The sequence below is a fragment of the Diceros bicornis genome, chromosome 7, assembly GCF_020826845.1.
Source record: "Diceros bicornis minor isolate mBicDic1 chromosome 7, mDicBic1.mat.cur, whole genome shotgun sequence".
Taxonomy (NCBI): domain Eukaryota; kingdom Metazoa; phylum Chordata; class Mammalia; order Perissodactyla; family Rhinocerotidae; genus Diceros; species Diceros bicornis.
Window position 1 is genome coordinate 67,403,276 of NC_080746.1, and position 14,273 is coordinate 67,417,548.

At 48.1% G+C, this 14,273-nt stretch overlaps 1 protein-coding gene across 6 annotated transcripts in view; it reads right to left on the bottom strand.

Moving 5' to 3' along the window:
- Nucleotides 1-3,527: 3,527 nt before the first annotated feature.
- Nucleotides 3,528-14,273, bottom strand: part of TRIM66 (tripartite motif containing 66) — a 59,191-nt gene continuing 48,445 nt past the window's right edge. For 5 of the 6 annotated variants that reach the window (XM_058545929.1, XM_058545926.1, XM_058545927.1 and 2 more), the window contains 7 exons: nucleotides 13,823-13,997; nucleotides 13,216-13,505; nucleotides 12,605-12,731; nucleotides 12,217-12,291; nucleotides 11,670-11,822; nucleotides 11,038-11,256; nucleotides 3,528-10,304 (listed from right to left, as the gene is read on the bottom strand). In XM_058545929.1, coding sequence (XP_058401912.1) covers nucleotides 10,245-10,304; nucleotides 11,038-11,256; nucleotides 11,670-11,822; nucleotides 12,217-12,291; nucleotides 12,605-12,731; nucleotides 13,216-13,505; nucleotides 13,823-13,997 — 1,099 coding nt within the window. In that variant the 3' untranslated portion in view covers nucleotides 3,528-10,244. The remainder of the gene's footprint in view (nucleotides 10,305-11,037; nucleotides 11,257-11,669; nucleotides 11,823-12,216; nucleotides 12,292-12,604; nucleotides 12,732-13,215; nucleotides 13,506-13,822; nucleotides 13,998-14,273) is intronic. The other variant, XM_058545928.1, reaches the window with a different exon arrangement.

The window sequence follows — 14,273 nt, forward strand, 5'->3', positions numbered from 1 at the left end:
AGGCCATTCTCCTCTATAACCACAGTTCAAATTATCACGCTCAGGAACATTAATATTAATATAAGCTATCAGCCCATACCAAAATTTCCTCACCTGTCCCAACAATGTCTTTTGTAACTGGGTTTATTTGTTGATCTGGTATCCAATCAAGGACCAGGTATTTTATTTAGTTGTTGTTGTTTTTCTTCCTATATTATACACTTGAAGCTTCCTAGGCAGGAAATTTTGTCTTCAAGTTAACTGATAGAATTTCAGTGTTCAGTCTTGAAAATGTAGACCATTCTAACTGCTAGTGCACATCAGCCCAGTCTAACTATCACTGATGACTAGACAATCTTACCCTCCTGCCCAGTGTGGGGACCGCGTGAAAATTTGTAATGACAGAAAACAAAGCAGGATTGCTCAGCAAGCCGGGAAACATTATTCACACAAAAGCATCTTTCAAGAGGCCTGTGCTTCAGAGTGTTGTTATAGTCTATAAAATGCAATCTAGTCTGCAAATATGCTTGTCTTAATAATTTATTCCTCTTTTGATAATCGTTTAAACTGAGGTCGCTGCTTTCTGAAATACTTGAGAGGTTTCTCAAGTCAGAAGAAGAACTTTGGAATTTTCTTCTCCCTCATGTCTCTCATTACTCTGTTGGATTCCTAATTCAAACAAAGACTTTGAGAGTCTTTGTCTCATTTAAAGTATGCCCTCTAGACTCCTTAAATATCATTTAAAACTATATTCTATTAATTATTTAACCACCTTCTATAGGCTTTTCATAGTTTCTAATATTTTACTATTACAAATTTTGATCACATCTAAAAAATACCATAAAATTTAAAAATAACATAAAAGTAGCATAAAAAATAGTAAATTCTTAATATCATCAAATATCCTTTTAGTGTTCAGCTTTTCCAATTGTCTCATGATATTTTTAGCTTGTTTAAACCAGGATGCAAATAAATTCCATACTTTGCAATTGGTTTATATACTTTTTTCAAGTCTGTTTAATCTATAGGTTTCCCCTCCATCTCACTTTTTTCCCCCTTGCAATATATTTGTTGAAGAACCAGGTCATTTGTCCTCTGGGTTCTCACAGACTGGATTTCGCTGATTGTATCCTTGTGATATCCTTGAAGGTGTTTCTCTATTCTTTGCATTTCCTGTCAACTGGAAGCTACGTCTGTAAATTGGTAGTTAGATCTAGACACTTGATTAGATTCAGATTCTATTTATTTGGAAACACTTCATAGGTGATGTTGTGTTGTTCAGTCAAGAGACATGTGATGTCCGGATGTCTCTCTTTTTGTGATATGGCTAGCTATGGATGGTCATTGCCTAGATTCACTAATTCATTAGGAGTTGAAAAGTAGTGATATTCCAATCTAGCAACCCTTCAGCTGTTAGCTAGAATACTTCTAAAAGAGACACTTCCCCTCATCAACTATTTGGTTACACAGAGATACATTTCATATAGGAAAGAGAGGATGAATGCTTCATTAAGCTAATGAATAAACTTGAAAAGTCACAGAGGCCCTGTCCTGCACAGCCTTTGCCACGAGTGCCACTGTCAGCGGGCCACACCACACCTGTGACTCAGTGGAACAAATGGGGAGCAAAGCCCTAGGTGAGGACAACGGTTCCACCGGCACCAAGGCTTGGTCCTTAGACTGGGGCAGGGCTGAGGCTGGGTGATCATGTTCCAAGCATGGAGAGATCCTTATTTCCTCCATGAATGCTGAGCTTGCAGAGCTGGGGGCCAGGGGCAGCAACATCCCTCCAGAGGATGTTCAGGAAGCTTAGGAACATCCTCTCAGCCCAGTGGGGAAATAAAGCTCTGTTTTTGGTACATTAGAGCATAGGCTCAGCTGCTGTAACAAAAAAAGACCCAAAAATAAAGCAGTTTAAAAAAACAAATGGAGGGGCTGGCCCGGTGGCGCAAGCAGTTAAGCGTGCATGCTCCGCTGTGGTGGCCCGGGGTTCGCAGGTTTGGATCCCGGGGGCACACCAACGCACTGCTTGTCAAGCCATGCTGTGGCGGCATCCCATATAACGTGGAGGAAGATGGGCACGGATGTCGGCCCAAGGCCAGTCTTCCTCAGCAAAAAAAAGATGAGGATTGGCAGATGTTAGCACAGGGCTGATCTCCTCACAAAAATAAGTAAATAAATAAGTAAATAAAAAAACAAATGGAGGCTGGACCGGTGGTATAGTGGTTGGGTTTGCGTGCTCCATTTAGGCAGCCCAGGGTTCGCAGGTTCGGATCCCGGGTGAGGACCTACGCAACGCTTGTCAAGCCATGCTGTGGCAGTGTCCCATATAAAGTAGAGGCAGATGGGCACAGATGTTGGCCCAGGGCCAATCTTCCTCAGCAAAAGAAGGAGGATTGTCGGTGGATATTGGCTCAGAGCTAACCTTCCTCAAAAAAAAAAAAACAGAAATGTATCTCTTTCTCAGATAATAGTCTAAGAGGTAAGCCAACAGTTCAAGTAGGTAGATGGCTCCGCTCTGTGAAATTATCAAAGAACCTAGGCCTTTCTAACTTCTGGTTTCATCATTCTCTAGGATCTCACCTTCATGTGCAGGATTGAAGTGGATGACCAGTAGCTTATCTGTGTTCCTGTCTTGGAGGAAGGGGAGAGAGAGAGGGAGTAGAGGACAGGCAATTTCAATTAAAACCTGTGTCCTGGAAGTTGTATACATCACTGCTACTCATAGTCAATTGGCTAGAACTTATTCGTAACACAACATCCAGCTGTAGAGGAGGCTGGGGAGGTGAGGAAAGCGTTATTACTAAAATTAAGGAGAAAATGGATACTAGCAACAATTAGCAGTCTCTGCCAAGGTTGGAAAGTGGCCTCTAGGAGCTGGTTACACCCTCTCAGTTTCCAAACCATATCCTGTACAAGGCCTTCAGGGGTTGATGTCTACAGGACAAGGTTCTCACCCCCACAGCTCCAGGGCCCATGGATGAGGGTTCTTCCCAGAGTCTAGGCATTCTTATTGTAGGAGGCCCTACAACACACATCAAACATTAAAATGCACCTACAGGGGCCGGCCAGTGGCGCAAGCGGTTAAGCGTGTGCGCTCCACTGCAGCGGCCCGGGATTCGCCGGTTCGGATCCCAGGCGTGCACCAAAGCACTGCTTCGCAAGCCATGCTGTAGTGGCATCCCATATAAAGTGGAGGAAGATGGGCATGGATGTTAGCCCAGGGCCAGTCTTCTTCAGCCAAAAAAAAAAAAGAGGAGGATTGGCAGATGTTAGCACAGGGCTGATCTCACACAAAAAAAATGCACCTACAATCTGTAGTAAATCTAGTTTTTATTGCAAAATTTTGAAATTGTTTTTATAATTTTGCTTTTTAAATTATTTGTTTAGGAGTAATTCATTTAATTTACAATTGGCTCGGGTTTCTCAGCAATCATCTTGTGTAGAATTTCTTGTGAAGTGACAAACTTGAACTTACAAATTGTTTTCAAGTGTAATAAAATTTTTATGAAATTGTTATAAAGTTAACAATTAATGGGTTTAACAAAATGATATAGTTTATAGACATTTAATTCTATATTTAGGTTTTGCCGTTTTTTCTTTTAATTTTTTTAGGACTTATTTTTATCGGGCCCTGGATACTCTGTAGGAAGAGGAGGTCTGCTGCAAACCTGCCTCCAAAGCAGGGCTTGCTCTAGGGAGTGGGCTTGCTCTAGGGAGTGGGCTTGCTCTGGCAGCTTGCCATGGAACCTGAGGAGTGGGAAGCAGAGAGGTGTATGTCCCTGGGACATAGAGAAGGAAAGTACTAATAAGATTAGTCAGGACAAAACACAGAAAGCTCAGAGCAGGCACAGGAAAGGTTTCAGGTACCTGGGCCACTCTGGGAAGGGGTGGGGGTTCAGAGAAGATTTCCAGGTCTTATCTTAAGCATTAAAAGTGGTGATCATCCTTCCTTGAAACCCAAACTGCCTTGGTTTCTCTGACACCACATGCCCTGGCTTCCTTCCCACATCCCTGGCTTCTCAGATAGGGAATATGAAGGCAGAGTATGTTAAGGGCGGGAGGGATGGCTACTGTGTCAGGTGACATCAAGACACCCAAGTGGAGGTGTCCAACAGAGCCCAGGACATGTGAGTCTGGAGCTCGGAAAGTGGGTCCATGACTTTATCAGATTCTCTGAGATTTCTGCATCAGTTAGGGTGCTTAGTTGCAAGTAAAAGCAGCCAATTCTGGCTAATTTAAGCAGAAGATGAGTTTATTAAAATTTTTTTTACGTAGTTCGTAGAATTGTTGGGAAGGCCAGAGAATTAAGCTAAGAGCTAATTAGTCTACTGAAGAAACCGTCACTGTCATCAAGCACCAGGTGCTTCTACTTGTTCTGCTGCTACTGCTGCCATGGAAACCCCACCTCGCTGCAACCAACACTGCCACCAGAGGAGTCTCTGTGGTCCTGGCTTTTTTTTCTAGTTACTACCACTAGAACTGTACCCTGGCTGCAAGGGATGCTGGGAAATCACAATTTTAATATATTTAGCTTCTGTAGTGAGGAGTGAGCTCTACCTCCCAACCTGAGGTGGGGAATTTCCCCAAAATAGGAAAGGGGTTCAGATTCTATACAGTCAAAATGAATGATAAATATTCATTACAATGTCCTTGACCCTTAAGTGGCTAGAAACCACTGGTGCAGAGAGGTCAGTGAAGAGAGCTAAGGCTGGGTGACTGGGGAATATCACTATAGAAAGGACATCCTTGAAGTGCTTAGTGCCTAGAAGTGGTAGGCATTTATAAGATGCTTTTTCCCCAACCCTGCCTCAGACTTGCTGCCTGTATTTTGAAGAACAGGCTGTGTTTGTGCAATAAGAAGCAGAGAGCTGAGTTCTTCCCTGGAGAGAAGGCTTCCCAGTCTATTTTTCCTCACCTTGTGTTCTTAATGATGTTGGAGTCCAGGGGCAAGAAGACCATGAAGTAGGCTCAACCATCTTCACTGAAAAAACACTCCAGGACACAATTATTGGTAAAGGAAAGTGCTATTTTTTAATTTGTTCTTGAATGTGTAGATCCTTTTAAGATAAGTGATTCTTCTCCTTAAATATTTCTCCCTCATGCCCTCAATCACTTTGGATCCAATGGTCACTTCTAGAAAAGGCCTAGGAGGAACTCACCCTAGATATCCATGAAAGGGGTGCAGCTTGAGGAATGGGCATATGGCTCAAGAAGCAGCACCAGCTACTGCAGACTTTCCTCAAAGCAGCTCATTGTGGCCTGAGAATCCTGTTGCTCTGCCTTGGCCAAGACTCCCCAGCTGTGTCCTACCCTCAGCATTCCCTTGTTCCCTATGTGGCCTGAGCTTTAGAGTTAGAATCACCATTACCATCTTTAAAGCTGGAGAGCCTCTGAGAGATCACTGCTTTCAACACTCCCTCCAACTTTATAGATGGGGAAACGGTACCCAAGGTCACACAGTTCATAATGGCAGAGCCAAAATTTAGGTGTTCAGCCTCTCAAATCAGATATCTTTCTACTATACCTCCCTACCTCCAAGAAAACAACCAACATCTGCCTCCAGCTCTAGGAACAGAGGTGGTGATGATCAGTACAGATGGGAAAGACCAGGCTAAAGGGGGCCAGGCTGACCCCAGCTGAGCCCCAAGCAAGTGATGAATCACAGCGCTTCCCAGTTTGCCTCCATCGGAATGTTATCAGTGGCCAACATCCACCCCTGCCAGGATTCTCCTCCTGGCTAGCAGCACTGAACCATGCATGGAAACGTGTTTTGCCATGATCCCAAGCTCCTCACCAACTGTGGCTGGCTTTAACTGGCATGGAGATCATGGTGATGAGCTACCCATCAGCCTGGTAATCCATTTGCCAAAATACTTCTCGGTAAGACTCAATCCACACTCTTGGGCTGATTTAGATGGGCCTCTTAGCAAACATGGCTAAAATCTGTCTCCATGCTGCACTGGGAGAGTCAGAGAGAAGGACTCACAAATGCTGTCCTCCCAGCAGAGCTCAAAAACATGCTTGGCATGAGGAGAACTGAGTCCAGGAGAAGAAATGGACTCAAAGAAAACAGGCAGAAATAGAGGATCAGAAGCAGGGGTGGCTGTGCTTCCTCCTGCCTACTAAACTCCTGAAAAGGAGAGACCACAGGAAGCTACAGATGTATCCCCCTGTCAAGGTTTCAAGGAAGGCTCAGCTTCTGTGGCTGAGAGGTAAGAGGATAACCCAGAGACTTGTGGGGTCATAAAAGCCAAGCGAGGAGGGTGTTTCAAAGAGGAATTGGTAGATGATGTTGAAATGCTATAGAGAGTTCAAGACAGTTGAAGACTGAAAGGTATTCATTTCATTTGGCAACTGGGTGGTCACTGGTGACTTATGAAAAACTATAGAGGGTTGAAGAGTGACTGAGAAGAATCAATGAAAAAGATTATTTTTTTAAAGAAACTTGACTGACAAGGAAAAAGTATAAGGGGCAACAGACTCTAATGAATTTTGTTTTAATCTTGGGGAGAACTTTGTTTGTAGGCTATGTGGAGGTAACCAATGGAGAGGGAGGGTGAAGACCCTGGAAAGTAGGAGCCGTGGGATAGGGACGCAGCAAAGTCTTGGAGGACATACAGCAGGAATCAAGAAATAGAGCACCAAATAGAAGCCAGAGTGAAGGAGCTAAGGAGGGATACAGACACAGAGAGATGGGACAGGGAGAGGAGCAAGTGGGCAGGGAAGTTCTTGCTTTAGGTCTTCTCTTATGTGAAGTGGGCACTGGGGTCAGTCATTTGCTGAGAGCAAAGGCGAAGGGAACGGACGGAAAGCAGAGAAATAACAAGTCAAAGATATATCAATCAATACTGAGAGCCCAACTGAGGCTGTCAACTATGAATTTGCCATGGTTAGCAGCCTAGGAAGAGGAAGCAGAAAATAGGTTGATGCAGAAAATGGAGAATGGTTGACAGTTTCAACAAAAGTTGAAGGGGATGAGAAAGTTCAGGATGCTGAAGTCAGTGTGTGATGGGCCACGGGTTCAGGCTGGGGAGAGGAAGAAGTCCAGGAGAAGGCTGAAAGGTTGGGAGAACCGAGAGAGAGCTGAGGTCATGGAACTGGGCTAAAGGAGCAGGCAATTTAAATAAATAGGAGTGAGGGAGTGGGAGGAGAGGAAACACAGCCGGTGGTGATCCAGACGGAGTAAAATCTCAGTGCAGGAATTCAGAAGAGAAGACTACAGGTGATACTATGGAGTGAGAGAGGGAGTGGAGTCCAGGAGGATACAAGGAGGGGCCTAGGTCTTAGGAGCAAGACAAAGATGGGTCACCAGAAATGGGTACAGGGAGCCAGAGTCCACTGCGGTTGATGGCAGTGCCTGCATGGAGCAGAGCCTATAGACAGTCTGGTGGCTGCCACTAGAGAGAGGGTACCTACAGAAGATGTGTAGTTGGCAATTGCTAAAAGTCAGGCAGGACCAATCTACCCATGTTCTGGCAGAGAGCTCTGCAAGTTCATCCTGCACCAAGTTTTACACTAAAATCCCCTTTGCATCATCAACTGAAGTCACTCCACTCTCGTTTCTCAGCACACCCAAGAAGCCCAATTTCTCCTCAGGACTGCATTCTGCATCACAGAATCCAGAACTCATTGTATTTCCATTTCCTGACTTTGTCAAGGGCCAAAGGACTTGACTGACTTCAAAATGTGGTCATTATAGGACTAAATCAAAAGCAGGATCAGCTCAAATGTTTGCAAAGAGCCACCGAAGTCAGCCACTCAGCTGGTAGTTTTCAAAAAAATTTCTAAATAGTCATGATCCATTTTATGCATGCAAAACCAAAACAAAACATAACCTTGACTCAAAACATTGGTGCTAAGTACACAGGAAAAGCCAGGGAGAGGGCAGTGCTGTGAGGTAACCAGTGTAGGGACAGTGTGGTGGGCCAGGGCCTCACACCTCTGGAGGAAAGAATGCTCTACCTCCCACCCCTCCCCGCTCAGGTGCCTAAAGGGAGCCTCACAGCATGCTGGGTCTCTGTGATGGGAAGGGAATATGTGACACATTACTACACCAATAAGGTCCTCTGGCTCAGCAGGCTACACCCAAGCTGGAAGCTTCATTGATAGAAGGGAACCCAAGCATTTAACCAGGCCTTTCTGCTTCATATTTGCTGTCTCTAACTGGTCCTGGGGAAGAATGTCAATCAGATTTGAGCCTGTCACAGCCCTCACCTGGCTGCTCAACACAAAGCACCATGAAGCTCACTCAGGGGAGGTGGGAATGTGGGCCACAAGAAAGAAAGATGACCAAGAGCAGGAATTAGTGAGGTAATTATAGAGGAAACCTTGCCAAGCCAACTAAACAGAGAAAAAGATTCAAAAATTGAAAGGGAAGTGGCCAGAGCCCAAACCAGAAAGACATGTGAGGCCCAAAGAGCAGAGGGCTAAGTTCAAAGATTGCCTGGCTACTGGAGTATTAAAGACTTAGTTACCACAAACTAGAAAACAGGAATTATGGAAGCCCACCTGCTTAGGAGAGCTTGGCAAGTGCTGGTGAAAGAATGGCATGTCAGTGGGCACAGTTTGCTTTGAAGGAAGATGATCTCCCAGCCTCAGTGGAGAAGGAAATGAGCAGTACCATCAACTCACATGGAGAGAAGAAATGTTTTCTCTGATCAAAATGTTCCCATTAACAAAGGCCCTACAAACAAGAACTTCCTTAAACTGCATGTTGTAGCAAAAATAAAGCCATGACCTAAGACTCCCTTGAAATTAGCCAAACCATGATAGGACCAGGGAGAGCTGAGTCTCCAGGTCAGGCCACTGAAACGCCAGGAATGCAGCTCCCCCACAATATCAGCAAGAGGTTCCTTCTCAAGCAAGCCTTTGCTGGTGAGGTGGCCTGACCCTCAGCATCTGCCTCCGCCTCTTCCTCCCAAACACCTGCTTGGACCATGAAGATCCATTCAAGATGCGGCCTGGAGCACTGCTCCTGTTCCCACGGCTTCCAGAACACTTCTCTCTGCGTTCTAGGAAAAGTAAAGTCCTAAAGTTGCTTCAAGGTCACCGAAGGACACTGACTTCTCGCCTCTCAGTTTTCCCCTTCTCCACACTAGACAGAACTTCCCCTACGAACACTTAGGGCTGGCTCCTGTCAGTCCCACTGGCATTCTCCAACCTCCAACAAAAAAGGGCTACCAGTAGAGTCTTGACCTTTTCTGGGCTGTGGACAGCCTGGGGGCAGGCCAGTCAGAGGACTCACTTCTGATCTTTGGCTCTGTGAACATGGAGAGGTTGAGAACTAGGATCTCTAAGCAGGAGGAGAGGCCCAGCACAACCAGCCCTGGTTGTGGGTCATTCTCCTTGCCCAGAAACTCTGTGCCTCATAGTCTTTCCAAGAAGAAGTCAGGATCCAGATCTCTGAATGGAGATAATGAAGGGATGGCCACCAACAATCACTTCTAGGAAGGCAGGTTCTGACACCAAAGAAAAGCTGTTAGCCCAAAGTAAGTGGCACAGAGGGCAGGCTCTGAAGTTGATATCTTCTTAGGCCTGCAAGTGAAATTTGATGTAAGTGGTCTTTTGCACAGCCACCCAGCCCAGTCAAGAATGCCATACCATCCAGAGCACTTTCACAGCGGCCACCTAAGTCAACACAGGAAAGGGGGCATGAAGAACAAATACCCTGAAAACCGTTAGAACCCGAACAGGCACCAATCGAGACCTATGGCCTCTAGAAGCCTCCCTTACCCTGCCCAGGGCAGGTGCCTCTGTCCCAGCAGGCCAAGCAAAGGCAAACAGTGACAGTCTTTGGCTGTGCTAGGCCAGGGATCACAGGCCTGCCATATGTCAGAACCTCTCTCCCTTCTTTTACCTTCTTCTGGGCCCAGGAGGAATTCAAATATATACATTATTCCTGAGCCCTGTACACTGGAAGGTGAGAAAAGTCTGCTTTCCTCGGCAGAAAAAATTCACCAAGGAAGTTAGGTCCTCCTGAGCCTGACTAGGCTTGGTCTTGTCAAGTGGACCCTACACATCTGATTATTCTGGTAATAGGGCATACTTCCCTCTTCGCTGTTTATTACTGAAATCTTCTCTGAAGTGGATGCACTATGGCTTCCAAATAAATGCTGTAAGATGCAAATGGCAAAGAAGAGCACTACACAGCTCGACAAGACTCATCTCACGTCCACAATCTGAAGAGGATGAGCTGAAAGGTGGGGAGGAGTGGTCAAGAGGACGGGACACAGCTGCCAGAGTGCTCAGCCTCCTTCCCGTTCTCACACTTGGGAGACGCTGTTGGCCAGGCGGAACGACATTCTCTTTGCTCTTTCATTCTCCTGAAAGAGAAAAGATATATGGAATTAGAGCGGCCAAATGTAGGATTTATTAACATGAAAGGCTCAGTGTCCAGACTGGGATTCCTCAAAGTGTTTTATTTTACCCCAGGAATAAAACAGTAAAACTCACTAAAGCCACTAAGCGTTGTGTGCTAAGTGTCATAAACAACTGGGGATGGCTGGTCAGACCCTGGCACACAGTGGGCAGGCAATACACTTTCGTGGAATTAAATAGTATTGAATTGATGTTTCAGGTCTGCCCAGGTGGGACCAGCCAAAACGTCAGAGGAGCTCTCTTTGCTGCAAGCAACACCTCCCCTTCCTGCTCTATACCAAGGGGCTGAAAAGATCCCTTCCTTTCTCCCAAACCCAAGTTGAGATCAGGCACTGAGCTCAGGTACCTCTCTTCTTATGGGATCACAGCGTAGAATAACCAGCACTGAGCTGGGAGTCAGGAGGCCTGGTTTCTCACGCTGCTTCTGCTGCTAATTTGCTAGGTGACCTTGACCTCTCTGAGTTTTGAGCCTCAGTGGTAACTGGAGCTGACAAGCCCCCACTGCCCTGTCTTCCTCATAGGCTAAGGGGTTGGAAGTGAGGGTTCATTGTCAGCACTTTCTCTTGTGCCACCTGAGCAGCTTCACTTTAGGTTGCGCTGTGCATGCTGCTCGGGTGCCCCCTGCCTGCCCACTCACCCTCCCACCCACCTGCCTGCCAGCTGGCAGCAACTCTTTACCATATGTCGCCGCCGCCTCTTGGGTTGGATGCCCTCCTGCACGTAGGGGGGCCACGGGAAGCCTTGGGGAGTGGGACACCCACTCTCGCTAGACATCTCCTCCGAGTCTGAGTCCTCCTGCCTTGGCTGGGCAAACCGTTTCTCCGGGTAGATCTCCTTCAACCAGCCCTCAAAGAACACTTCCAGGCAGCGGCCAGCCTCGGCAACCTCTGAGTCGGGCTGAAAGGGAGGAGAGCAGTGATGGTCTGGCCCTTTTCCACCAGCCCATCTCTTCCAGGTCCCTCAAGAGCTATACAGACAGCTCAAAGCCTGGCTGGGTCTCCCGAATGTTGGAACTTAATGTTCTCTCCTCAGGACTCAGGATAACCAGTTTAGTATCAGCTCCTAAAGCAGAAGTGACCCTGACAGGTCCCCACAGATGGCCAATCACTAGCACTCCCCATCTTCCTCCTGAGTCCATGCTGAGGCCCAAGTGTGGGAGAGAGCTTTTAAAACACTCACTACGGTAGGCCCCAGAAGGTCTGCTCCCAGGTCCTCATAGCAGCCCAGGACCAAACCTGACACCCTCATCCAGCCATGACAGTCTTGGGGTCACTGGGAAATAGGGCAGAGGGAAAACAGGCAAGACATACATAATTGAACTTAGCACAGTTCCAGAACATGAGGCGCACATCTGACACCACCTCCTCTGGGGTGGTGTAGTGAGCTGGGTCCTTCTTTTGCAGCTTCCTCCGGATGATCGACAGGTCCATAGGCCTCTTGATAATCTGGTAGTAATGCCGGGCCTCAGGGGGAGGAGAGAAGGGAAGCAAAGCAGGAAGAGAGAAGAAGTGGAGATATAGATAAGAAGGAAGGAGAGATGGAGAGTGAGTTGGAACAGAAGTGAAAGAACATAAGAAAGAGAAAGGCAGCAAGAAAAGAAGTATGGAGGAAAAAGACAGAGAGAAAGGGAAAAAGAGGAATGTTTCACTTGCCAAGTTAAGTCTGATGCAGCAGTTTAGGGGGGCGGGGAGGGTTGGCGCTGTGGTGGCCATGGCCCCCCGAGTCCTCTAGACCATCCACAAATTTATCATACCTCCGGTGGCCAGGCTCTGAGCCCACCACCGTGACCTGCCCCCAGGCCTAGGCCCTGTGAGCAGGAAGCACACTGGCAGGCAGAAACAGCGAGGCCTTCCTTACCAGCGGGCTGACGGGCTCATGGAAGGGCAGGCTGAGGCTATTGCAGCACAAGGACAGCACCAGCTTCTCACACTTCTGCAGACATCAGAATGGGCAAGTGTTATCCTGTTCTGGCCTCACCTCAATAAGAACTAAAGATAGCGACCCTGATAACTCTGTCCCACAGGGTACGAGCCCCCATACTAAGGCACAGTTCAGACTCCCAGGCCAGAGGAAAACAGCTGGCAGAAAGAAAATCAGAGCAAAGCCCCATAGGCCAAGCTGTCAGGCACAGACCAAAAGAGAGGTACCCAGAGAGGTTCTCATCCCCTGGGAAAGGCCTCAGCCCCTGTAGGTACAGGGAGGCTGTCCCAGGCGGGGAACCTTGTTCCCGGAGACCCCTCCCTACCTTCTGGTCATATATGCTCAGGCCCGGAGGGGCCCGCACTCCAGGCTGGTTATAGCGCGCATTCTCGCAATCGTACTCGATCTCGGGCTGGGTCAGGCTGCGGCACAAGGTACATGCCCAATCTCCCCTGCGGAGGCAGGTGAGGCTAAGTCAGACCTAATCACATTGCCCACACACACAGCCCCCTCCCCTGTCCCTCTGCCCCAAGACAGGCATGGGGGATGGTGGCAAGGGAAACTGAGTCCCTAGCCCTGTCCTGTAGGAATGGCTTCCTAGCCACAAGCTAGAAAACATTCAGTAACTCAGAATCCAGAAAAATTAGAGTTGGCAAGGGGCTGGGAGGGTAGTATGGGGACAAATCTGCGTCCAGGAGGAAGGTGGGAACAGAGGAGGAAGGGAAGCCACCCAAATTTCAAACATCTACCCGTCTGTGTGCAGAAGGCAGACAGCTGTAGAGCCACTAACTCACAGGCCTGCAAGTATTGTATCCCCCTTCCTCCAGAGAGGGGAGGAAGCCCATCCGAGGGATCTCTGTGGGCCTGGCCTAGAATAATCATCCCTAGGGGATCACCCTGTTATCCAGGTGATGGCCCTGGATTGGCATGACTCACCCTGGGAAGCTGAGCAAGGCTGGCAGGTGGCAAGAAAGGTGGTACACTTTGGGGCAGCGGTCACAGCACAGCAGCTCTCCCCCATTGAGGCACACAGCACAGAAGTCCTCATTCTCTATGGGTACTGGGGGCCCCTTCTTGGCTCCAGGGGTTCGAGGAATGAGTCTGTGTTCTTCAGGAGATGCACCCTCCACCTCTGGGGGCCGCTGCCCAGCCAGAGAAGTGACAGTGACCTTTCTTCCCCCGAGACTTGGGGCCTGGATGGCATCAGGCAGGTTGTCTGGGCTGACCTTGGGGAAGCAGTGAGTCTGAGCGGTCAGAGCATAGCACCAACAACTTGTTGAGTGAGGGAGGAGTGGGCCTAACAAGCCCTGGGCACCCACTTATTCTAGGACCCCAAGCCAGTTAAGCCCCATGAATGCTGGGACGGCTCACTCTTAATGTGCATCTCACAGGCCCCTTGCCTATGAGACAAAGTCTGGCCAAGCTACAGCCCCACTCAGAGACTCAGGACAAGGCCAGAGCCAGAATTCTGGCAGTAGCAGAGAGAAAAGAGAGGCTCCTAGGCTGGGCCAAGGTTCAAGGTCAAGGCAGAGCAAAGTGGTACCTTAATGGACATGCTGGAGGACTCAGTGCCACACTCGATGATCAGCAGGAAGCTCCCATCCTGATCATTCTTCTGTGGCTTCAGCTTGAACACAGGCATCTCTCCCGAAGAGGCAGCACAGATCTTGAGTCGCTCCAGGCGCACGTAGGGAATCTTGGGCTGACTGTTGAAGGGTCTATGGCAAGAGAGACACCCCTGGGTCTTGATGGGATCCTCCTCTGGCCCAGCCTCTAAGTCAGGCTCATCCATGATCCTACAACTGAATTGCTGCTCAAGATCTCCTCAGTCCAACCCTCTACAGGGCCATATTCTGGCCTCCTGTCCAGCTCTGCCTGGCCAAGCCCTGTCAGCCTCTGGGTAGCCCTTTAGTTATAGAAGGGGGGTCCCTCAAGAGAGAGGACTGCACACAGAGCGCATGCCCCAGTGCAGGAGCCAGGACATCCTCCCCCAA